Here is a 25,447-nt window from a genome sequence, read left to right on the forward strand (position 1 = left end):
CATTTGTCCTACTCGTACGTTCATTAGTGTGTGTTAATATACACAGGGCTAATGGGGTGTGTATGAAAATGCACTTAGCTCACTACAGGAGAAAAGCAATGCAGCTTATGAGTACTCTGGGGCACAGTGGCATCCTCTCATAAGGATTGGACTCATACAATGTTCAAAGAGTGTGAGACTGAGCAAATATTTACTGGAGCTCTGACGGAGATGGATGAGAAGATTAAGATTTAGAGCTCAGTAAATAAAAATATATCAAAATGTTGTCTTTTCTCTCCTGTCCCCAGTGTTTGCCTTGTTTCCTTTCATTCCCTCTACATCCATTTTTTTTAAAACCTTGTACCCAACGATGGCCTACTTATGTATAAAGCCATCGTGTCATGTTTTAACCAGGCGTATGTGCCGTTATCATGTCAGCAGAGCATAATATCGCAGATAGATCGGTCATTCTCTGCAGGTTATGGGTTCACCTTTGCAATTCTTATCTGCCCTCCCATTTCACAAATACATAAACACAGTCTGCTGCATCATAAATATTAATGGTATGTTCAGTGTCCCAGACTAACACCCTCAGTAAAGGGGACATTATACAGCCACTGGGGACTGAAAGGCTGAAAAGTACGAGTCAAGGTCACTGCTATAATTCAACTAGGGCATCCGGTCCTGGAGGGGAATTTTTTTGTGTCATAACATAACAGTATCATCAGCTTAGTCGCATCCTTCGGGCTAAAGAAGAGAGGGACCATCCGGCTCGTTATGAGTGCACAGTTCAAAAGCTGGCATCACGGCTCTTACATTTCAAAGTGAATCCCAAAATCTTGTTTTGGGAGGGGGGGAAATTTGGACTGTATTTGAAGGAGAAAGTCTCTCAAAAACAGAAAGTTTTATTTATAATGACAGTCTGGCATTCATCCCAGGGATCCAGCTCTGTTGCATAAGCCCTTCAATTCGAAGCTTAGAAAAAGCCTTAGAGATACACATGTTTCCCTATTTAGGGACAAGTCTGGCTGTTTCCTCTGTATTTTGGTACGAATGAGGTCAAACTGATATTTCTAAGAGAGACTGAAGTGAAGAATTTCAGTCTGCTAAGAGAAAAGGCCTAAAGGGCACGTGGAGTGAAGCACTGGATTTAAAAAAAGAAAAAAAAGAGCACTGACATACACGGAATATAAATATAACCCAGAGATCTGCTGCAAAGAATCATCAGGCAAACACAGAGTAGAATGAAAGTGATCACTGAAACATGAAAAACTAAAAGCTCAGCATGTTTTCACACACCACCGGTGCCCTGCACTCACCCAGCCCATCTCTCCCGGTCAGGACGTGTCTACAGGTCATTCGCGGGATAAAAGTAGAGCAGGCAGAATGTGACCAAGGTAGGAAAGTCGGGGATAGAAATGTAGCGTTAGAGCTCAGTCTGGCAGAGATAAGAGCATGTTTAAAATAGACAGGGCAATTACAATACGTTTAAAAAAAGCAGTGTTTCCACACTTTCTTATCTGGTATTGAAACCTAGCTTGGTACTTTTATCGGGACAATTTTCCGACAAGAGTATAAAAAAACAAAAACCTGCACTGCAGCCAACTCCTCTGGAAAAAAAGAATATAAGCAGAAGAAAAGGGCAGATCTGTTTAAAACTGAGCTAAAAATGCCTCCTTCCTCCCCACAGGCAGCAGCAGGGGTCAGTCTGGATTGGAACCGAGACCAGCTCAGCTATTTAAACAAGTAAAGACAGATGAAAAGGGCACATCAATTTGAAGTGGACGTAGGCACAGCGTCTCTTTCTCTGCGCAGTGTGCCGTCCAGAGGCGGCATATTAGGCTGAAAAGGGGCTCCGTGGGGGCGAGGTGCATCACTAAATAATGAACTCCTGGCAGCACAATTACAGGGCATAATGGTTGCTTTCATCTTAACAGTTAGGGGCTGTGTGTACTTGTGTCTCTGGATGTTTGTATTCTTGCACACAACTATATGCATCTCTGCATGTAAAGCATCTTGGGTTTTTTTATGTCTTTATTCAAAGTGTGTGCAAAGTGTGTGCAAAGTGTGTGCAAAGTGTGTGTGTGTGTGTGTGTGTGTGTGTGTGTGTGTGTGCGTTTGCTGATATAGACTTACGGAGCTCGCCCACTTTCAGTATCTCGCACAGCATCTTGGTCAGCTCGATGCTGCTGCGGCCGAACGGACACTCGTGTTTGTCTTCTCGACTGCTGTTCTCCAAGACAATCTGGAAACAAGAGGTTATAAAATAAGCCAGGCAAGAAATAAGGACTGTATTTCCTCAGGGCTATAAAACAAAAAAAGACATTTCTGGTGAGTGTGTTGCCCGAAGGCTGAAAAAAAAAAGCAAATTGCTCAGACTAATTAAAAAACTGAATGTTTCCTAATTTACAGAAAATTATTTTTTTTTGTTTTGTTTCTTTTAATTTTTGCTTCTATATATTTGATAGAAAAGTTCATGATTTTTCACTGTAATTTCGGTTTTTTTTTTAATCTATTACTTCATTACTTTGGTGCAGAATGAATAGCAGTGAGTGGTGTTTTTATCAGTAGGAAAAGCCATAATTTATGTCCTCCTTCGTATATTCCAAAGCCATCCAAGGGGCCGGATGGGAGTCTTTGCTGGGCCGATTCTGGCCCACAGATCCTATGTTTGATACCCCAGCTCTATGTGAAGAATAATTTGTAATGTTGCGCTGTGTTCCACTCTGACAGGTTAACTGACAGGAATTAATAGCATTTACTGGGTTTGGTTAAAGCAGATTCACTTGGAAAAGCGAAAAGTCGCTGGTTTAATTCCAGCCTGGGAAACAAATGCCCTTTGGAGTTGTGTCAGGAAGTCTATCCGGTGTAAAATCAAACATTCAGAGCTACCTGCTGCAGTGACAGGTGAGCATTAGCACGCATTGCATTTTTGACACTAATTAGGTGCAGGGGCCTTAAACCCTTTTAAAAGGGTTCAATGTCACACTGAAGGTATTTTACTAATAAACACTGAGGTAGAAACTATAAGTCTTTTTCTTGACCTTATCTGACCCCTTAGAGCTCGTGGATTAACATAAATTAAATCTACACATAAAAGTCATCAGCAAAAAACCCCACTCTAATTACGTGGATGGTGGCAGCACGCCATAACCGAGGCCATCAAGGTCCCAATCATTTTAGCTGGCGACAGTTTCATTTGTGGAATTGAAGGCTGTGTTTTCTCCCACTGTTCGTCTGATAAGGGCTGAGCGGGCACCACTAACGCTTCTCTTTTCCCACAATCGTGTCTAGAAACCGTCACACACATAATGATGAAAGCTGTATAAAATCATGCTGGCTATCATGAAAGGATGACAAAAAGCACTTAATGTCAGTGCAGCATTGTTTAGAGACTGGCGGTGAAAGAAATTAAATAAGTTTTATCGTCAGGGCTGAGAAACCTCGTGAAATGCAGTTTTACTGAAAGATGTGTTGAGAACGAGCCAGAAACTTCAGTGACTGAATGAGCTGGAGGGAAGTGAGGCTTTTGTAGGACACTACAGGAATCTCTGTGCGGCATTTGTGTGTGCGTTAGGGTTGTACGTGCGTGCTTACCCTGATGTAAGCGTCCTGGTGGTGCCTGGCAAAGTACAGCATGTTATCCAGAGCCAGCATGCCTGGAGGAATCTGGGTGAAATCCACAGCTGGATTCACATGGTTCTGAGAAAAACAGAGGTGCAGTGTGAGACATGTTTTTAAACACATTTCACCAAATCTTCTTTTTAACCTTTAATCTCTTTGATATAATCGATTAAACATCCCATTTCCCCTTTTCCCCCCCAGCTGAGGGATCACATGCACAACATAAACACTCCTTCTGTCAGGGAGGAAACTTGGAGTTTTAGGGCCGCATTATTGGAGCAGGAGGTCATCCTTTTAAAGCCCCTCAAAGCTTTTGATTCCATTAAAGACAATGTTAATAAAAAAAACACTAAACAAACAGTAGAAAAGTACTGAGGAGTGTGTGGGTGTGGATTGATCTGATTTATTCGCAGCAGGCTGGCAGTCTCAAATAACCCACTGTAATTAGATTTAGGTTAAAATAATGCAAAATTATAATTGGTGCAGACTTTATTTTTAAAACTAGAGCTCTGCCCACTTGAAATCTGTTAAGTAAAAAAAAATACACCACTTGTCGCTGATTATTAAACAGATACATGATCTTCACACTCATGGCTGATACCCTGTAAGATCTACTACAATGGAAACTACTAAAAAGGTTGTTTTCCAAGCCTTGCTATGTGTTTATATATATATCTGTCTGTTGAGAGTCTGAATATCTTCTACTAGTGTATAAACACTTAAAATATCTTCCACAGTAGGTGAAATGCAAAAGATTATTGGGCTAAAAGTTGACATTTTGGAGATGGATATCGTAGTTACGACACTAAACTCAAGTAAATTTCGAAATATAGTAAGTAACTCTAACTGGAAGCGAAGGGCCATGGGGAAGGAACAATATGAAATACTAACTTATACTAAAATATTCAACAATATTCAACAATCAGACTCAAAACTTTTAAATAACAAAAACACAGGCACTACTTTTAACATCTAAATATTGCATCAGACATGCAGGAAGAAACCGTTTGTGCTGAAAGTCTGTCAGACGTAATTATTTCCAGACATTGCAGACGACTAACAATTAAATGCACAGATACACGCGAAGACGCGTCACTCCGAGAATCTTCTTGACTTTTAAATGTGTCAAGAAGATTTTTAGGGTGGGTTTTCTCCACACAGTGGAGACAAGACAGGCCAATTTGGCCTTATCTCTACTGAGCACACTGCAGTCGGAGTGTGAATGGGAAGAGCCCCGAAACGGCTCTGGGCTTACACCAAGCCACAGTGGCTTTGCTTAAGTTCTTATGCCATAGTTAGACTGCTGCATACAACACAAAAGCAACACATGAACACACACATTCCACAATACTATACTTATTTTGGTACACTGCATCCAAGGCTGTACAAAAAATGTAGCTACTGGGTATGAACAGCAAAGCCAAAGCATAAGCATGATGAGTTTATAGTCACAGGTTAATACAACATGATAGTCCTTTTCTTCTTTTCATTGTCAAAGAACGATGAATCAGTAACCTTTGGGTCACGACTATCCTGTGTAAGTGTGGAACATCCTCAGTTTCTCAGTGAGATCTCCACTTCACTTGTGATATGTGGCTTTCAAAGACCACAGGAGCCAAAATCATTAACTTTAGGAAGTTTGCAAACCAGTGGGTGACATCATGTCAGCTTTGTTTATCTTTGATATACAGCCTGTTATTGCACTAGCTGCGATATGTTTAAAAGAAGCTTTTTTTACCAGGAGGATAACATCAGAGAGGAAGCGGATTAACGAAGCCCTCTAAAAAGACTTACAATAAAGCCAAGCTTTTTGTAGTCGCGGGTGTACATCGACTTGCGTTTCTCAATGCTGCCGCTGTTGTTGGGCTCCAACTCTACGTCGAAGGCGATTCTCCGAAGCTCAAAGATGATGTCTCTCTGAGCCTGCACACACAGAGAGGAATGTTAAAGCGCTGCTCACAAACCCATCAGTCTTTTCTTCCATTTACCACTTTACAGTCTTAAAATCTTTCACCCTCATTCTCCATCGTCTGGGGTCTCGCAGCTCCCTAGGCAATCTGGACAGTAGCCAATTCCCCGATTTAAATATTGAGCCAAAATTATTATTATTTTGGATGCTTCCAGCCCAAACAACCCACGAGCCACTGAACAGAAGATTAATGATTGTAAAAATGGGGGGAGAGGTACAAACACACATGGTAACAGAGTATATACGGCAAAAACAGAGTTTGTACAATTCCAACGAACCTGAAAGTCAGTCTATGATCCATCCAGTCGTTACAGTGTTTTTCTATTCAGGGATGCTTTTAACGTATTAGCAGTCTGTTTGGGATCTTTGTTGAGCTGAGAAATGAAGCCGCTGCAGATGATAATCTACCTCCCTCCCTTTTCACACCCACCACCACCCGTTTTGATTGACTGTCCCACTCCACACCTGGTCCTGAGGATCCATCTTGGTCATCATGCGGTCCTCGAGCAGGTTGAAGTTGAGAACCTGCAGCACGTACAGCTGATGTGCCATCTCATCATTAATGGGCGTGTTGCTCCGGATCACATTCTGCATGGCGTAGAGGACAAATGGGAAAAGTAAAGGAGAGGGGAAAGGGTTTAGGGTCAGAAAGGCGAGAAGTGGATTATGCCGGAGGACGACAAGATATGACAAAGAGGAATAAGAGGATTTGGATATGAATGGCGAGGATTAGAAGGCAGATGAAGGAAAAGGGGACGGAGAATGAGATTTCACACAGGAGAGAGATGATGAAGAGACAAAAGGGAACAGGTGTGGAAAAAGTATCCACAAGAGATAACGACCAAGGGGGTGAAACAGAGAAAGATGTGGCAGGTGTCATTTTTGTTACAGAAGAGAAGAGGTTGAAACTCGAACAGCAACAGGGAGAGACAAAGACAGAGAGGAGGAGACAGAGGAAGACACTGGAGGGGTAAAGAGGAGAAGGGTATGGGTAGACTTACACTGAGAATGATGGAGCGCAGCTGTTTCTGGGCAAGAATATGGGCCATCTCCTAAAGGGGGAGAAAGAACAGTGGGGAGGAACAGGGAAGAGCGGGAGAGAGAGTGAGACACAACGCCATATCAAGACAAAGCGTCTTAGGATTGTCCATGCTACGATGAGGAATTAAGACGGGTAAAAATGAAAAATACATAATTAATTAATTAAAAAAGTAAGAAAGCCATCCGAAAAAAAGGAACTTAAGAAGGGATACTAAATGCACTAACTGTTGTCTTCTACAGTGCAAACTACAAAGGGTGCTAATCAAGGGTGCACTTACTGTCAGGGGACAATTTAGGATGTCCACAATGTGCTCATCATACTACCATATCGTGTGCAGTGAAGAAACAAAGTCAGAGACAGAGAGACAGAGAGGGTGAGTGAGTGAGTGAATGTGGAGGAGAAAAAAAAAGTGTGAGAGGAGGTTAAAAAAAACATTTTCTGTCAGCCGAGCAGCCTGTGGCGAGAGGGGAGAAAGGGGGGTGGGGGGCAACAGAGTCAGCAGAACGGTGACAGTCTGGGGGTTTGTAATAATAGGTCTACTGATGGTCGAGTCCTTAACGCACGCACACAGACACACAAAACACTCTTGACCTTAGAGGAAAAACAAAACAAAAAGAGTGCAGCCAGCACCTCACATCTTCTGCATCACGCTGAAATAAACGATCAGGATTAGTGTTAGTTTGTGGTCCCACAGCCCCACGTTTTAAAAGCGGCCTGTTCGCAGAAATAACACAAACACGTAACCTGAGCTAAAAGAGAAACAGCTTGCTTGTCCCCTAAACAGAGTCTTATAAAACACAACATCTTCTCTGAGCAAGATCGGTGACAAAAAGTGTTAAATTGATAATAAACAGCCACACGCAGTCTGTTTTCAGCACTGCGGCGAAGCTCGTTTCGGTCTAGCGTGCCTTCAACTTTGTGCGCTGCGCAGGAGAAAGGCTCTGTGTTAGCATCATTCATTATTAATGTCAGAGCGCATCCCTGGACCCTATGATGCTGGGGCAAGGGATCATGTGATGAGCTACAGGGCAACGCGTGACATGTGTGAGAGAGCGTGTGTGTGTGCGGGAAAGACTGGAGAAATGGGAGCATGGTAGCACTTCTTTACACTCAGGTTTTATTTATTGCACTACACTGCAGATGTTTTATAGTTTCGTATACAGATGCACACCGGATGCATACAAAAGACACAGTTAGACACTGTTAGAGTTGAAAAATGCTGATGACTGCAACATGAAATGATGCACGATACAGTATATGCAGTGTATTTGTGTGTGTGCGTGCACCGCAGCCTCACCTGTCTCTTCTCCTCAGGAGCTTTGAGGAATAAAGCATTGATGACAGCTATAGTGTAGGTCTGAATGTCTTGATCAGTCCTGTGATTAAAACACAGTCCAAATAGGAGGTTAAAGGCATTTATCACTATGAAGCTTTTCAGAAACCAGCGAGCTCGATTAATGTTAAAAAAGAAGAATTTCGTTCACGTACCCCTGAAGATGCGGGATAAGCTGTCCAATGGTGATCTCTTGTGCCACCTTGTGGTAAAGATCCTGACTGTTGAGCACCATGGACTCCAGGATCGCCAGGGAGCGCTGCAGCACTGCCGTGTCCATGGCCGTCTTGTTCACGAAGCTGGCAATCTGAAAAAAACAGGGCAAAGCGTTTAGAGGATCTGTCGCAGACACGGTTAAATTTTGCATAGCAATTTTTGATTGAAAATTAAGGCAATAGGATCCTGGAAAAATAGGATGGAAAAGATTTCATAACTTTTAAAAGTTTAAATTCAAACTTAGGTACAAACTCTGAAAACATGTTTTACAAAAACACATTTCATAGAGGTCACAAAGGTAAAAAAAAAAAAAAAAAAAATAGAAACACTTTGAGATGAGGGAAAAAATTAAACACACATCTCATAATGAGTATTTTTGCCTTTAATGTTTATGTCCTGAAAATCGAACCATTGCCAAACACTTTTATAGACATTGAGCTTCGGGACATTATCATAGGACAAGCTTCATTGCAGAGGCTGTAAATGTCATGATGTAAATGTTCGATCAAAGCTTTATTCAGCGAATAACAACAGCACTCTGAATGCCGTTAATAAATCAGGGCTGCCTTTAATGAAACGTTTTCTTGGTCTGACCTTCTTGATGAATGCCACAGAGAAAGTGTCCCAGGAGACGATGCTGTGGTCCATCAGCTCCACAAAGGCCGTCAAAGTGAAGGACAGCAAGTCTCCAAAACTAAAGGGCAGGACACACAGAGACACACGCAAACCATAGGACGCTTCTCTCTAGCAGATGGCTTGGAGCAGTGTATAATCTGCAAAGCCCTGATGGCTTGGACGGCAACAAGGGGCGAGCGGTAGGCAGAAACAGAGAAAATGGTGCATATGAAAATTAATTCAATGCCGCAACCAGGCTGGCTGAAGAAAGACAGAAGACAGGCGGAGGGGGAGAGAAGAATAAATGGGGACAGAGGCTTGAGATGCAGTGCAGACAAACTGGCCTTCGAGAAACAGCAGGGGCCATCAGAAAATCAGCAGGAGCCGGGCAGCACAGGGCGGCGTTCAATCAGGACCAGAAAGCTATGTTATAGAGTGAAGTCATGCAGTTACACAAATATCAAGAGAAATCAATCAGCTCTGCAAGAGTCACAGGGGGCCAAAGCAAGGACCACATTAAACAGCCTCCACTTCATATTTCTGCTGCATGAACTTAATGAGAAAAAAAAAAAAATCGCAAATGATGAAATATAGAAGCTTTTACTTCCTCATAAATCACAGCAGTAGGAGTTTCTGGAGTTTCATTACCTTTCTACTTAACTTTTACATGAGTTTTGGGATTTCTGGCCTTTTATTAGTTTCACCAGTAGCTTTTACAGTACTGACCTCTACTGCTTACAACTGGCATTGCTCAGGCAAATACTGTGACCTGGCCTAAACGTGTTGCTCATTGTTTATCTTACACTGATTTACTGTTAGGTGCTTTAGTAGATGCAACATGAAAATATAGCAAACACCTATGAGGCTATAGTCAAATACAATAAATGTTTGACTAAAAAATGTTGGCATCTTTCCTGAAACTTCTATCGAGAAGAAAAAAAAAGATACACTTTTTACAAAAGTGAAGATCGCCGTTTTAAACACAACAGAGTGGCATCGACCGTCAAATCAGCAAACCAGAAACCGAAGATAAAATGATAAGAAATGCTTTCAGCACACGGGTCAGTACTGCTGCATGGTACATGATTAGTAACAGTCATTAGTAACCCACAGCTGAAGAATGAAGAGGCCTTTGCAGATGGTACTGGGCATTTTGATGTAGTTACTGTAACTAGTAAATGCTTAATGAAATCGAGGAACACTGAAATTAGAGGATAGATTATTTAAGATAAAGAAAGAGAAGAAAATCTTATTTGACAGATGGATGATGATCCTAATGTGTGATGTCTTCATGTGTGATGTGCTATTGGCTAATAATGTAAAAGTAGCTGAAGTCTAATAGTGAGTGCAGAGACAATCCCCCTCACCCTGAGCACTATTTAGGAAAGAAGACCAAGATTTAATTCAATGTAAGCACCGACTAAAACTAATAAATTAGCTCCGCTGAACCCCAAATGGCCATAGCCATATCTGATCGGGTTTTTATAGATTTCTCACGGCATTACATTTTTAGAAATAAATCATGGCCTTCCAACAGTCTGAGGCAAAGACGTAAGAAGATTATTTTGCCCAAAACCACATGCAAAAAAAAATAAAAATTTAAGTGCAAAACTGATTTCAAAACAGAAGCCTGTAAATGGCTGTGTTAAACACATAATTATAGTAATTCCCCATAAGGCTTTGGGGCCAGAGTCTTCATCATGCAGACTCAGGCAGCAGGTTAGGAAGAGCACAGAGTCAATGACGTTACCCGGGGGGATGGGAGGGGCTTACCATGGCTTCATAATCTTTTGCAGTTTCTGATAGCGCCTGTAAAGAGAAACTTAGGTGTCACAGGTGGGAAACACACAACAAAACCTTAAAGTCTGAGCAGGGAGCAACACAAATCACAATCTTTTAACAATAAGCATCCCTCAAAGAGACCAGACTCTAAGGAGGTCCACTCTCATACACAGAAGAAGGATTCCTTACTGTGCAAATGTAAAACAAGTCTCAATATAAAAAATTTAATACACCGACTCAAAATAAACACTTTGGATCGCTAAGGTGCTCAAAGCATGCCAAGCAGAAACGGCTGACAAAGCGGCTTGCTGCAGACCTAATGTGCCACAGTGAGCATAACGAAACGGAGTTTTGCACATTTCAAAAAGCAGAGACCAACTTGTAAATATGTGACAGGTGCAGTGGGAGAAATGCCTTACGCTAAACAAGCAAAAGGAAGCAACATCTGCAGAGAGTTAACTTTCCCTGAATAGATTCGAGATGACAGGTGCACTAATGAAGTTCAGCGATACTACCCATGTGTGCAAAAATCAGCTAATATGAATGAGGTTGTCTCCATGTGCACCTCTGTATTGCTTCAGAGATCTGGCAGTCTGCTTCCGACCACATGCATCTGGGCTCTGGGATTTCAGCATGGATCTCAAACTTCAGCTTCTGTGTCCAACTGATTCAACCTTTATGTCGTGGATCATCACTGCTAGGAAGATCCAGGTCTCAGACTAGACTAGCTGAATAGCTCAAAGACATTTGATAAGCATGCACTGAGACAGGAGGGCAAACATGGGTATGGAGTGAATTCACCATGAATTCATCTCTCAGGGTCAGACTGTTAATTTGGAGAAATCTGATAGAACAGGATTGGTCAGAACGGGACTTCCTGGAAGCGATCTACAAACAGCAGCAGCCCTGGAAACGAGGGCCAGGTCCAGAAAGAGACAACCTTCATGGGATTTAAACAAGGGACATTTTTTTTTGCTCTTAATGGGTGGAGTTGCAGAACTTCTTAATTTCACCTGATAAAATAAACAAAAAACTGTTTTAACAGTGGAGTTTGATTTCAGTATCAGTGTTCCTTTTACTCTGTAAATCCAGTTTTCAAAGGGATGACACTGCTAATAAGGTACAATTCAATGGAATAATGTTTAGAACAGGTTTTGTGAATTTAACAGCCAAGATTATGCTGGGAGCTAACAAGACAAAAACAGAAAAAACATGAATGACAATATCAAGGTGGCAGCATATGTTAAACCTGGTCAAAGAAGACCGAAGTTGATAGTAAGTCTGGCGGTGTTAATCAGTTTGAAGTTGCACTGTACATTCTGAACGTGTGTCAAACCACAGTATGAGTTGCTCCATGTTTTTGTCAGTAGAGGGCAATGTCTGCCTTAAACTTGGAGTTTAGCTGGGCAGCTGATCTACACATGAATATTGTGCAGCATCTTTGGCAGAAGCATCAGATCACAGAACTGCTCTGCCCTCATGAGTCTCGAGCACAGAGCCTCTTGAATAATTACAGTTCACCAAGTTGGTTGGCAGGCACACTAATGAGTGTGTGTGTGTGTGTGTGTGTGTGTGTGTGTGTGTGTGTGTGTGTGTGTGTGTGTGAGAGAGAGAGTGTGTGCATTAGCCTCTGATACCTATCTGCATGCCTGTTTCATAAGCTCCTTCTGTTGAGATGGAAATGCAGCAGAACCACTCGCCCTGCTCTCTTTTGCTTACACGCACCGCTCAAACTCTCAAGCCCTGAATAGGATTTGATGGGAATTTAGATGAAAAACATATTTAATCAAAGGGCCAGGAGCAACAGGAGGAACCTCGGTGCTGCTGTGACAGCTCCTTGCATTAAGATCAAATATTTGCTAATTTGAACATCATATTCAAAAAGGAGAAGAGGCCTCACTGATTTCCTGTCAAGCTGTACCCACAAACACTAGATCACTGAGTGGTTTCTGCTAAGAAAAAGCCATTACATGTCTAACCAGAATTTGAACCTTCATTTAAAAGCAATCATGAGCGTGACAAGACGACACCCGCACAAAAAAACTGCAGTTCTTACTTTGGGTTTTCACTGCTCTTCTGTCGGGACACGCTGAATGTCGTGTGTTTATAACCACGCATTAGGTGCAAAACAACTCCTCGATCTATCGTTTCTCCCCCTGGAAAAAGAAGGGCTGGATAATGGGAATTGCACGAAGCAGAAAACGAGCACGTCTCGCACGGCTGGCCGCTCCTGCCCTCCCTGCCAGTTTGCACCGTCCATCTACTTCTGTGTGATTGCGTGCACGTTTTGCACTCATACTGTAATTCAACTCTTGGTTCTGGCGAGCTCTTTGCACTCCCCACAGCACGCCACTGGCACAAACCCCATCTCCCTCGCCCGCCCACTCCCCTCCCCTGGCATCACGGCTGAGAAGTTTCACCTCAGCGAAAAAAGTCCTCGCTTTAACCTTCAGTTGAGACGGTCTCCAGGGCACTACGCCTGCCCTCCACCCCCCACCTCAACACACACTGTGAGTTTTTGGATGTGCTGAACATGCAAAAGGCAGAGTATTTCCTCTCAGCTGTGTGCAATATCACTATCATGGTCACCAAAGATGAACAGGAGCTGCTGGGCACTGTGTGAACCTGTTCTTCTCTTTGCAGCACAGGGTAGCATTGTTGAACCCGAGGCAAAACTTATGCACAAGGTTAGGGTTTTCATTCAGCGCAAATGTACGACTGATTATTTCATGCAGTGCATATAATGACATTTGCTATATGACCTAATAACATCCGCACAACTCTGCAGCACGCTGAAATAAAAGCATTCCACATCAAAGGCATCTTCACAAAGATGGCGATGACACGAGACACCAGTAAAATAAATCCAGCTTAACAGAGTGAACTGAGGAATGTCAGTGAATGAGCGGCCAGTCAGCTGCTGTAAATGCTTTGAACTTAACCGGTCAGACTGCACAGTGCAACTCCAAAGATCCCCTTTTATTCTCACTGAAATCGGAGATCCACCTGAATACCATCCAAACCTGCAGCCCTTTTAAATAACGCCGGGGTCTTGTTACAAATTTGTGGTTCGTTACATCAGGCCTGTGAAAAATAATGTCAGCGATATGTGAAATTAAATATGGTAAGATTTGAATTAGGTATCCCATCGAACTGGAGTCTGTGTTTGCTAGTTTTGATGGATCACATTCTTGAGTCAAAGTCTAATATTGCCACATAAATCCAAAATCCAGAGGAAAACATTGGAAGTATGTACTCTTCCCTGCTCCCTATAACACACATGCACAAACAAAAAAGATGCTGCAGGGGAAAACGGTGCAAACAAGGCAAATCCAAACAGCAAAAGAAACAGTCTTCTTCTCACTTACTCAGTCCCACTTTCCACCATCTGAGTGAGCAGCGAGATACCGTCGAGGTTGATGAACTCCTGGGCAAAGGTGATATCCCGGGACGCGTTAGCCAGGTCCTTAAGAGCCTCCAGCTTGGCGTCCATGCTTGATGACTGGATCCGTTCATGAAGCTGCACTGCCGTCTGGTACTGGAGGGCAAAAGGGAAAAGGAAACAGGACATGTCCCAGATTGTGAACGATTTCATATGTATTCACAGAATTTGCTTTTTCAAATGGCAAAACACTTACAGGAGAGGTGGTCAAACGAAGGATCGAGCCGTTCTTAATGTCGCTGCGATTCTGTGGAGGATTACAAGGACACAAGCAGAAGTTAGTGTGCACTTCAGGCCTTTATATCCCCCTCTTGGATACAGCAGCTTTGCAGATGAGCAAACCTTTTCTGTGATGTAGAAATTTGTCGCGTCAGCAATCTGCAGAGCAAAGTTTTCAGGGCTCCCCAGGGACCACCTAAAAGGCATTGGATAGAGACAAAATACACTGTGTACTTGGTTTAAAAGTGCATTAAAAACAGCAAATAGAATTCAAGTATGGGGGTAGGGGACAGTTAAATTCTAATCCAAAAGACATGAACTAGTGCATACATTAAAAAAAAAAAAAAAAAAGCAAATGAAGACTTACCCCTCGCATACTTCTTTAATGATGGCTGAGAGAGGCTTTTTCTGGGAATTAAAAAAAAAGGCAAAACTACATTTAGTTCACAGTCTAGTACTGAGTTCCTAAAACAACAGGCAATTCAGAGAGGGCTGCAATTATTTTATTTTGCGGGACTGGCACAATGAGAGGCTGTTCTTCAGGAGCCTGTATTTATCCAACTGCTGATGTGGGATCATCGACCATGGCTGCTGCACCGCTTCATTCATTATTAGTGATTCAGTGTTTCTACAGCGGTGCAGAGTACATCTTTTCAAGAACCACATTTACAATTTCACAGCTAAAAAATTGAATGAAGATTCAATGAAATATACAGAAACCCCTCAGTTCCCCAGGAAGCCTAAAACAAGATACTGTCTAAAGTGAAACAAGTTTCTTAATCTAGATCTGGGGACATCTAATAACAGCCTTAGTATACCAGCAGTGAAAGATTTAGCATTACAAGTCAACTCATGTTGAGGCCAACCTTCCCCCCCCGAGGGGCAAAGGCTACACTAAAACTTTGATGTTTTATGATGCTGACGTCAGCCTGCTTTCACAACAACACGCTGATGTCTAACCTTTGACCTATGATCTTGAAGCATTACAAACTAAAATGGAGTATTTTATTATCTTTAACCATATTATTGGATTAAAACTGGCTGTAAAACTTGAGATTTTATGGTGTCATTGAAAAAATTAAATGTGTGTTGTACAGCTCTCTCCATGCCCTTTCATATGATATATTACTCAGTATGGTTTGTTAAAAAAGTTTTCAGTGTTAACTTTGACCTTGGGTGCTAGCTATAAAGTAGCAGAGCCAAATGCTCAGCTAACCTATGTACTCTGGTCCTCCAGGGCCTGGTATATTGTTGTGAAGTTTGAGAACAGACAAACAAACTGAGCCAATTACACAATGTTTACTCATTACGTAGTTGGGGCAGCACCTTTTTTAAATGACTTTGATCAACCAAAGATAATAAAAGTACAGAAAAACAATATCAGGTTCTGAATCAGGATACTTCATTTTCTGCTGGGCCAATTCTAACCACTCTTTTCTTTAAATTCTTCCCCCCCCCAAACGCATGAAGATGGATTCGTTTGAGTATCTATATATCAAAATATACGAGCATATTGCATTATTGCTTTTCTGGGGATTAGCCCAGACAGTGAGAGAAGCTGCGGTGATGAAGACAGACAGACAAAAGATAACGATGGCAGGATGGTGGGCATATATGACAAGGAAAGAAAGGCAGAGTGGTGACAGAAAAAGAGGGTGGGCTGTTTGTGAACAAAAGGGAGAAGGGGAATAAACAAAAGCAGGAAAAAGTATGTGAAAAGAAAAAGTGTACGCATAAAAGGAGTTTGAGTCTTTTTTTTTCCTGCTCTCAGTGTACTTATAAAAAGCAATGCAGCTAATAACGAGGACAACAAACAGAGATGGACACAGAAAGATGAAAAATTAGGAGCATGCAAGATGTGTATGAGGAGGGAAGCGAGATAAATAAAAGCAGCGTGTGCACGAGAAATGCTAATCAGTGTTAACTTAATATCTGCTTGCTTGCCACTGCCATCATCCTCAGGCTCTGTGGGAGATACAGTATGCTGCTAGGCTACATGCATAATCTCTATACAAACTCACGCAAGCACAAACACTCATAAAAGTACTCGACGCTACAACCACGTTTCTAAAAGTTTTCAGCTATTTAAACCCCATATTTACCTTAACCCCCCCTTCACAAAAACAACATTTTAAATGTTGCATCAAAGACATTTTTAATCATTTTTGGGAAAAATAAATGCTCTTAGAATTTAGTGCCAGTTACATGTTTCAACCAGAGGCATGTTTTCCACTGTGTTGCATCACTTCTTTTAAAAAACACTCAGAAGGCATTTGGGAGCTAAAAGGGACCGATGCTGTAGCTCTGAAAGTGAATATTTTCAGTGGTGACGCTGACAGACATGGATTGCAGAGAGTCCCTCTTTCATTACAGATCATGCTGCAGTAACACGAGCAGAATGTGGTTTGGCATTTCAGGAATAAGCAAACCCTTCCTAGAAAATGTTGCTCCAAAACCTGCATACGTGCAACGTTTGCATGTCGTCCAAGCCGCTGCGCGCTAAGGAGCCATCGTGGATGCTGGCTTGTTATTTTTCCCACGACAGCAACTGAAGCTCAGAGGATGGAGCATTCATGATTAAAAAAGAAAAAACAAATCTGATTTTGATTACTTCCTTGCTTACAGAGATTTCTTCAGCCTCTCAGAATCATTCGGTTTTTGCAGATGATGCAACTTTAGGATTAAAAACTTCATTGTTAAATTGCTGAATTATTTGGCAGCTCTTGACAGAGTAGTAAAACCCTTCCCATGTTAACTTCTCAGTGAATCATCCTCTCTGGTAAACTCTTTTTATACCCAGTCATGCTAATGTGAAATAAGAGAGAAACACAGAGATGCTTCCAGTGACCCTACTTTATATGTTGCCTATTATGTACCTATAAATACAAGCAGTTCTCCAAGCTTTAAACTGACTCTGTTTCCCCGTCTACCATTTCCCTGTCCAACCTCCCACTACATCTTCCTCTCCTTTACTATTACTTTCAACCCACACGAGCCACTTTGTTTAACTTACTGTAAGCCCAGTCGGGAGTACAGTTCAAGGGTAGCACCTACATAACCGGAATTCACTTTGTACAAAGGTGAAAAGCAAAGCTGTTATCTATAACATCCTATACCACCCACTAGATTTCAGCTCCTGTTACACCACACAATAGTTTATCTAAGGAGTTATTCCACTTTAGCACATTTGGTGGTTATTCTTTTTTTTTTCCCCCCTCCGAGATCATTTATATGCAATAAAGCATGACCCGCTAGAACCTGCTAGCCATTTTTGCACATTCACTGAAGGTATTTAGTCTTATTTCACTCAAGGAAACAGTTTAATACATCCCTCTGGACTTTTCTTCTGTTAACCACTGTGCTTAGATGCGTGCACACAAGCACACACCAAAATATAAATAAATGCCTTTATTTTTAGTTTTCTATCTTTTAACCACAGCAGTGACACTAATATAAAACCAATTTTAGCACATTACCTAAAACTAAGTGGGCTGTTAGTCTTAGAGTTTGTTTCTTGCCCCTTTCCACCTGCAAACATTCCTCTCATCCCTCTACTCCACCAGAAACCCCACCACCCAATCCTCCCCCAGTTTCTCTATTGCCTTTCTGATAAACAAAAAGCAATTAAAAACACTTAAAAACAACTGTCTAAACTTGTAGCGATTCCCCCGCATTCCTACATAAAGGTTGGACTTCTGTGCCTGAAGATGTTTGGAGAGATACAGAAATCACAGAGACACACACCGAAGCAGATGTAGCCTAAACACACTCACGCGTGCACTGCAGAGGCGCATATACAAACAGACAGAAATAATAAAAATACACATATTTGTCGGCATGCACATGGATACAGGCACATGCATGCACACACACAGCAAATGAGCATGCACACGCATGAACAGTAACAACGATCCATGTTGCCACACAAACACACCCACGCACATTTTCACATAAGCAGAATTTTACCTGCGTAAACAAAATTTACACATACAAGTTTTCAGGCATGTACACACACATACACACACACTTTCTCTGGGTATCAAAACAGCTCGAGCTGCAGAAGCCCACTCCCCGTCGCATGAGTCAGACAGCCATATGCTGCTGCAGGGCCTATTGTACAGAGGAGATGCAGAGGGAGGAGGAAGAGGTGGGGGTTGATGGTGGAGGACAAGAGAGGAAGAGGCACAGCGCGCGCAAGTTTCGCAGTCACAACAAAACACGGGGAGGAGGAGTGCGAGGGGGGAGCGAACAAGAGCGAAAGCAAAGAAGGACAAAGAGGAGGAAGGCAACACAGAGGTGGAACAAGAGGAAGATGACAGGGAGAGATAAAAGGAGGAGGAGGAGGAGAGGTGGCTTAAAGAAGTAAAGACAGACCTAAGCAAAGCTAAAGGCAATCTACTCAGACTGGAACAGCGCTGCTGATAAGGGGGGGGGCATTTAATACAAAAACCACACCCCCTAAATCTCTACTTAAGTGTTTAAAGCACCAGAAGCACATGTACTTCACAGTTCAATACTTCATTCACTAGTTCATCCATTGAGAAGGGCAGTTGTGACTCCGGTTACCACGGTGACTCATAGCTTTTACAATCATTAGCCCATCTGTGAGTCACACAAACAACAAACAGGCCAATTTATAAAACTGTATGTGCAATCAAACAAAGTAACAGCAAAAATGTCCCCCCCACACACACACGGGGTAGTTGCTGTTTGGGCTAATTATTTTATTAGCATGTAATCTAGCGCTGGATAGACCCCGACAATCTGCCGACATACGGCATGGCCATTATCTGTGGGCTCGTAATGGATGCGAGCTGCGTGCAGGCGAAAGCAGCTGCGACGCAAATCTACACAGAAGTGCAGTTTCAGTTTTAAAAAGCACACACCAGTGTTGTTAACTGTTGAGCATAAACGTAGCAACTGCATTATGTAAATCAGTGGAATATATAGCTATGCACTGATGAGGTTTCATAGCGCTTTAGCATTGCAGCTATTTAATGTTACAGTTTTTAAAAACCAAACGATAAAACCCTCCTTACAGTCGTGGAGCTCCACCAACCAATCAAGTTGCAGTTTAGATCTGTGTTTGTCCAGATGCATGCAATATATCAAGTGAAGACTTGGAAGAAATTTAATAGTGAAAACACTGCAGATTGAAGAAAGAGGAAGACCACAGAGGAGATTCATGGATGTAGCAAAAAAGTTCATACAGAGGCTGGAAGAAGAGGACACTAGGGGTAGGGTGAGATAGCGGAAGAGAGTGATGGTGAAAAGAAGAAACCGAAAGAAGGCGAAGAGGGTCGCAAGATCTCCTCACGCTACCGAGTTACAGTGCAATAATCGCCACAAACAGAACATTGTGATGCTGAACGTCTTGGGTAATGGCCCAAACTGCGTGACATCACAATGATCCTTGACCACGACCATTACTTTAAGTGAACATTTGTGTCAGATGAAGCGAAACTCGCTCGAGGAGTTCCTCAGACATCACAGTCAAAAGAACAGGAGGTCACAGAGACCCTGACCTTTGACAGGCAAAGTTAATCCATTATTCCTTTGAGCTTTTGTCCAAACCTACTGAAATTTCCCTGAAGGTGTTCAAGAGATATCACATAATGCCTGTGACCATTATGTTTTACATTTTAAAAAACAGCATCACTAAGATTCATTGATATTGTAATGTGACAGATGCATAAAGCTTTAACTGAGTTTGTTTTCCATAGCAGACAATGTAAGAGTGAGAAGGTTGCTCACCTGTTTTGTACATGGTGTTGTGCTTTATACCAAATCTCACCTCCAGTCATATGAATACTTTTTGCTCTGACAGTGAGCTAAACAGCCCAGGTATTTACCCACAAACATCCATATTTTTTGTCACTTTTCTTAATGACAGAGCCAGCCTCTTTGCATTCAGTGAAATTTCTTTAAAGCTATGTCAAAGCTGTGACTAACTGTTAAACATCTTTAATCAAGGCCACATCCTTGAGGCTAATTAGTATAATTGATGGGAACAACGCAAAAGCTGCACCAAGCCCTGAGCACATCCGCCCAGCCGCTCCAGAGAGAGACACCTACAAACATCCAAGCGATTTCATTATATACACAGCAACGGATTACTGCGCAATAATGTGTTCATACAAAACACGCACTGTGATTATGGTTTTTAAATCTGCACGGTGAGCGTCACAGACCCCAAACATTTTTTACTGGTTGTGCTGGATTTAAAGGACAGTAATGTCTGCAGGTGAGATGACGGTGTCTTTTGTTGCACTGAGGCACATACCTGGTCTATCTCCATGAGCTTGGGGAATGCCCCCGGCCACTCAATGGCCACCTTGACAATATCTGCCGGCGGCGGCATGGCTCCCAGGGTGGGGGTGAGAGCCTCACTGCCTCACACCTCTGTCAGTACTGCTGAAGATGGCTCATCCAAACCTGTAGGGTAGAGTGAAGGGGAACAAAAAGAAGCAGAAAATGAGGCACATTAGTCACTGATGTTTGCTTGTGTTAGAGTTGTTGAAATTCAAAGACTATTTTAAGGCCAACAAGGACAGCGCTGAAAAATAAGACACAGCGCTCTGGGGGTGGGTGGGGGGGGGGTGAGCGCAAGCAAATGAAACTCATCTTCAGGAGAAGCTAGTGAACTGCTAAAACCAATAAGATCACTTTCGTATAGCATTTAAATTTTTAGAGGAAGTTAGTCAACTGACCTACTTACATCAATTTACTATAATTTGTGCACCCACAAGAAAGTAAACACTCTGGCTCTTTTTATTTCGTACCAAGAAATCATCTCAGGTAAGGCTGGCCAACAACAGTGGGGGGTTTAGCATCAGTACCAGTTTAAAAACCACAAATACACTGCATGCTGTTCATTAGCCCACAGCTAGGACAGGCTCTTCAGTTAAGAACTATGCTCTGCATGCTTATTCCTGCAAATACTGGCACTGAAAGTCATACGTGAATGCAGTTAAACTTCTATCGCTTATGCAAACTTAGGCAGACTTTTTATTTGTCCTCTGAGATCAATTTTTCCAGGGGTAGACTAATTTAAAGTTGGAGTGTGGTACATTTACATATAAATAACCATCCAATAAATTCGAGCCCTTGCCAAACAAGCTCATACAATGCTGATCACAGCCACGTAAATCTCTCTGTATTTTGCAAAACGGGAGTTTTAAATGTGGTTACTGCAGTTACTTTCTGTACAAGAATTCAGAAGGACGTTAGAGCAACTAAGTGCATTTACTCCCACTGCCAAAAGGGAAGACAAAAAGTCCACACATCTGGATATATTCAAATTGTTCACTGGTGTTCGAGTCAAAATTCAACTGCTACTCTTGGTTCTATTCTCAATTCAGACATTTTTGTCCAGCAGAAAAACCATAAACCACTCAGCAGCATCTTCCTGTGACTCAAGCAGTGGAACAGTTCAGTTTGAAAGTCCCTTTGGACATTTTCACATAATAGTTCCTGTTGCTTTGGAGAGAGGATGCAACTGCCACATTAAACCACATTAGCATGAACATAAGAGTCAAAAGCAAGCGGTTAAACACGTTAGTAGCGCAGAGCTTCTTCCACAGCCCTGTGCAGTAGCACTTGCTTCAAGGGGTATCCCTTCAATTTAGCATATAAAAGGTCAGTTTACTCATCATGGGGTGCATAAAACAACCTTAAAAAGATCTGAGCAATGTCTTCTGTTATTCTGAGTGAGCTCTGTCAAGTCTGAGTAAACTACTTAAGTGACATGACCCAGATATCTTAGCTTGGATGGATAAAAAGACTTGATTAGCTGCAGATTAAAAAAAGCTAAAACAAAAAAAAGTTGATCTGCAAAAGGAAAGCAGAAAAACGATGAAGCACAGATTAAAGAAGATGGATGTTAGTACTTGGCTTGGGGATGGGTCACAACGTAACTGAATTTAACAATTATACCTTGAATCTGTACAAGCAACCATGTGAACTCTTGTTCATAAACAAAGCAAAGGCAAAAGACGTCAACACTCACTCCACTTTCATGCAATTACCCCTACGCTAACACTGAACCTGTAATCCTCCTCCCTGACCCCTCCTCACAGCCCTTCAGGGCACCAAAAACGGCATGATATCTCACATAGGAGACGACAGCCAGATCGACCTGAAAGGCTGTGGATAAGCCAGTTTGTGCTTCCACAGCTTAAAGAAAGGCAAATCAGAGTCACCCAGAACCGTGCGGGGAGAGCTGAGCAAAACCACTTCTGTGTCCTTGCAGGGGGTCTAATGAAACCCGCCAGTGGACGAGTCTCGAGTGGAAAATGTAGCATAGAAATCCGCATAATCAACTGAGGAAGGCATCAATAATTTACCTTCTCAGCTTGTCTAAAAAAACTCAGATAATCCTAGTTCCTGGTGAAGAAGTCTGATTACATATTTAATTTGAAAATGCATATTGTATAATGGCTGGCTCAGACTAATTCCTGGGAGAAAACTGCTGAGCGGAATATGGTGTTATTATAGTGTTAATACACATGGCAAAAGCACTTGTGGATGGATGACTGGAGACGTGTTTACAAACACTGACCACATGTAATCTATGCACGTGTGCATTTAAAGAGAGTGTGTTAATTTAAGGACACCGGCCTGGCGTTGTGTGTGATTCACCCCATAATAATCCACATAGCCTTTATTCAAGGGCCCGTTGCCATGGCAGCTGCTGCATCAATAGCTTGAGATGTGGATGCATTTTCTTTCCAAACTGCATGCCCATACTCAAGTCACGTTTGTCACAACTTCACAAAAATGAGTCACTCCAGCCCTCTGCGTTGAACGAGCGTGCCTGCTGAAGATTAGAACGGTTTCTTAATGCATGTTAAATACTTTCTGATACACTTTGCCTTCAGTGATGTTCAGTAAATTAGTGTTTTGCTCCGCTTTCCAGCTCTGTAACCTTACGCAGAAAAGATAATGCCACAAAAGATGAGGAAAAACAAAATGGAAAGACAACACTGAAAGAGATCTATGTAAACATCTGGATAAACTGAATTCTTGAATCCTGCTTTTCTATTTGTTCACAAAAATGTGCCTTTTAAGAAAAGAAGAAGAAAAAATTAATTTCAGGCTCATCCTGTTTTTTCCATGTTAAAAATACATGTCCCAAATACAGGAGCCTTACTGTACTAACACATGTATGATTCATTCAGTTGCATTACACAAAGAAACTCGCATTAGTCATCTATGTACAGATAATCATCCCTCTCAAAACTGACCCGAAGTCACAGAGAGACAGAAAATGAAAGCTAGAAATCTGCTGTTCTTGAGACTGCCGTCAACATTTTTAGCCCTGATATTCCAGTGATTTTAATGTTAGTCCACTGTTTAATTTGTCAGTTTCCTCAGGTTAAAATATCACAGCAACGTTTAAGTGAAATATCTCAACAGCTGTTGGATGAAGAGCCATAACATTAGCTAAAGCTTGTACATTCACATGCTCTTCAGATGCTCCCATTTCCAAAGTTTTCCTGATTATTCCAGCACACATACAACACAGTGCATTAAAGACCCTCATGAGATGAAGGGTACATGCTAAACTTTATCCTTTAAGGTTAACACACCATCACAGTGAATCTAAGACTTTAAGTTGACACTGTTTTCTGCACCAACATGTTAGCATTATCTAAATATCAGGGACCCCCAACAGAACCCAGTTGGGGTTTTTTAGGTTCTAAGCCTATATTAACTATTTGATGATATTCGATGGTACTGGCATTTATAACATCTAATAAATGAAATGTGAATAATGAATTGGATAACCATAAAAAAAATGGATGGCTGGATACCAGAGTGCAATGTTGGGTTTTTAAATAATTTCTCTAATCAACAATCCCCTTTTTGTCTTTTAAAAACACTCACAAAAAGTAAATAAGTAAAGCAGTTTATTTGAATGTAATTGTTTCGTATTGCTTTAACTAAACCTACCAGTGCAATTTCTGGGACTTCCAGTTGTAACTAAAGGCAAACAATAAAGTCCACTGGGACATATTTCTGTTGATGTTATCACAGACATAACAGGATCTGATGAGTAACATGAAACTGGAGTGCATAAATGCCAAAGATAGCTACTGTGATATGTTTGCACCAAGACTTAGGCTCAGTTCACCGAGTACCCTGCTGTGATAACACAAAGAAATAACCAAAAATTACAGGAAGATCCATTAAGTGAAGAATTCGAGAGACTTGTTTGTACCTTAAGTCAGAGCACAAGCTCATTCTCCTGACACAGGATTTGGTTTTTCCAATAAGGATGAGAAGTGTGTGCGTGTTTGTGCGTTTGTATCTGTATGTGTGTGTTCCCAGCACCTTGTCATCATCTTCCAAGAACTTCAGATGACTCAAAGATGGACTGCCTTGAGGCATATTGATTGGAAATACACACATGTGCACGTACCAGGCCACACACACGCACACATTATCTAAAGCTTCAATTTAATTGAGAAACACAACGTTTCAACACACATAGCACACCAGAGCTACAAGTGGTCCAGGACTCATTCGATCAACATGTTTTTCTAGCGATCGACACGCCGCGCTCCTGCAAACAGCTTCTTAGAAACAAGCTTTTCACACCAGGATTATGTCTGGCGTCCGTATACGTTTGCCTTCATATCTACAAAAGATCATGATTTACATGAGCCATGTGGTCTGTGTATCAATTCCCTTATCTGTCACTTTGGCATCTCGCTGCAGCCTCTTTACACTGTAAATGGAACCTTGTTATCGCGCTAGCTGCTGTCACAGCTCATCATGTCAGAGCAGGTGATTTGCTGCAACCTGGTTTAGCTGAGTTTGAGTGACTGAGTGTGTTTATTTTACGCTCTGCTAGAGGGTTAAGCAGGCCAGCGGGATAAAGAGCTCATTCCATCTTTTTTTATCTTCTGGATCTGACCCCGCTTCTTTTCTCTTCTCTGCTTTTCTACCGCATCTGATGTTTTATTGCTTTCATCGACCTCTTTTTCCACTCCGTGCTCTGCTTCTCTCTCCAGAAACATATTATTTTGCAGAATTTGACCCAAATAATACATATACACTCACCGGCCACTTTATTAGGTACATATATTCAACCGCTTGTTAATGCAAATATCTGATCGTCCAATCAAATGGCAGCAACTCAATGGATTCAGGCATGTAGACGTGGTCAAGGCGAATAAGAATGGGGAAGCAGGGTGATCTAAGTGCCTTTGAATGTGGCAT

The 25,447-nt window shown here is 41.9% G+C and overlaps 1 protein-coding gene across 1 annotated transcript in view; it reads right to left on the reverse strand.

The window, feature by feature from the left end:
* Positions 1–25,447, reverse strand: part of elmo1 (engulfment and cell motility 1 (ced-12 homolog, C. elegans)) — a 72,924-nt gene that overhangs the window by 38,491 nt on the left and 8,986 nt on the right. Inside the window, exons 2-15 of the mRNA XM_085347043.1 lie at positions 20,505–20,656; positions 14,589–14,629; positions 14,345–14,417; positions 14,199–14,249; positions 13,929–14,098; positions 10,552–10,587; positions 8,758–8,857; positions 8,103–8,254; positions 7,912–7,990; positions 6,574–6,624; positions 6,038–6,160; positions 5,398–5,526; positions 3,577–3,681; positions 2,116–2,224 (exon numbers count right to left, since the gene is read on the reverse strand). Of these exons, the coding sequence (XP_085203169.1) occupies positions 2,116–2,224; positions 3,577–3,681; positions 5,398–5,526; positions 6,038–6,160; positions 6,574–6,624; positions 7,912–7,990; positions 8,103–8,254; positions 8,758–8,857; positions 10,552–10,587; positions 13,929–14,098; positions 14,199–14,249; positions 14,345–14,417; positions 14,589–14,629; positions 20,505–20,582 (1,297 nt within the window). The 5' untranslated portion in view covers positions 20,583–20,656. The remainder of the gene's footprint in view (positions 1–2,115; positions 2,225–3,576; positions 3,682–5,397; positions 5,527–6,037; positions 6,161–6,573; positions 6,625–7,911; positions 7,991–8,102; positions 8,255–8,757; positions 8,858–10,551; positions 10,588–13,928; positions 14,099–14,198; positions 14,250–14,344; positions 14,418–14,588; positions 14,630–20,504; positions 20,657–25,447) is intronic.

Source organism: Diplotaxodon limnothrissa, linkage group LG22 (assembly GCF_057381915.1).
Source record: "Diplotaxodon limnothrissa isolate DT_005_m linkage group LG22, D_limnothrissa_male_GT1.1, whole genome shotgun sequence".
Lineage (NCBI taxonomy): Eukaryota > Metazoa > Chordata > Actinopteri > Cichliformes > Cichlidae > Diplotaxodon > Diplotaxodon limnothrissa.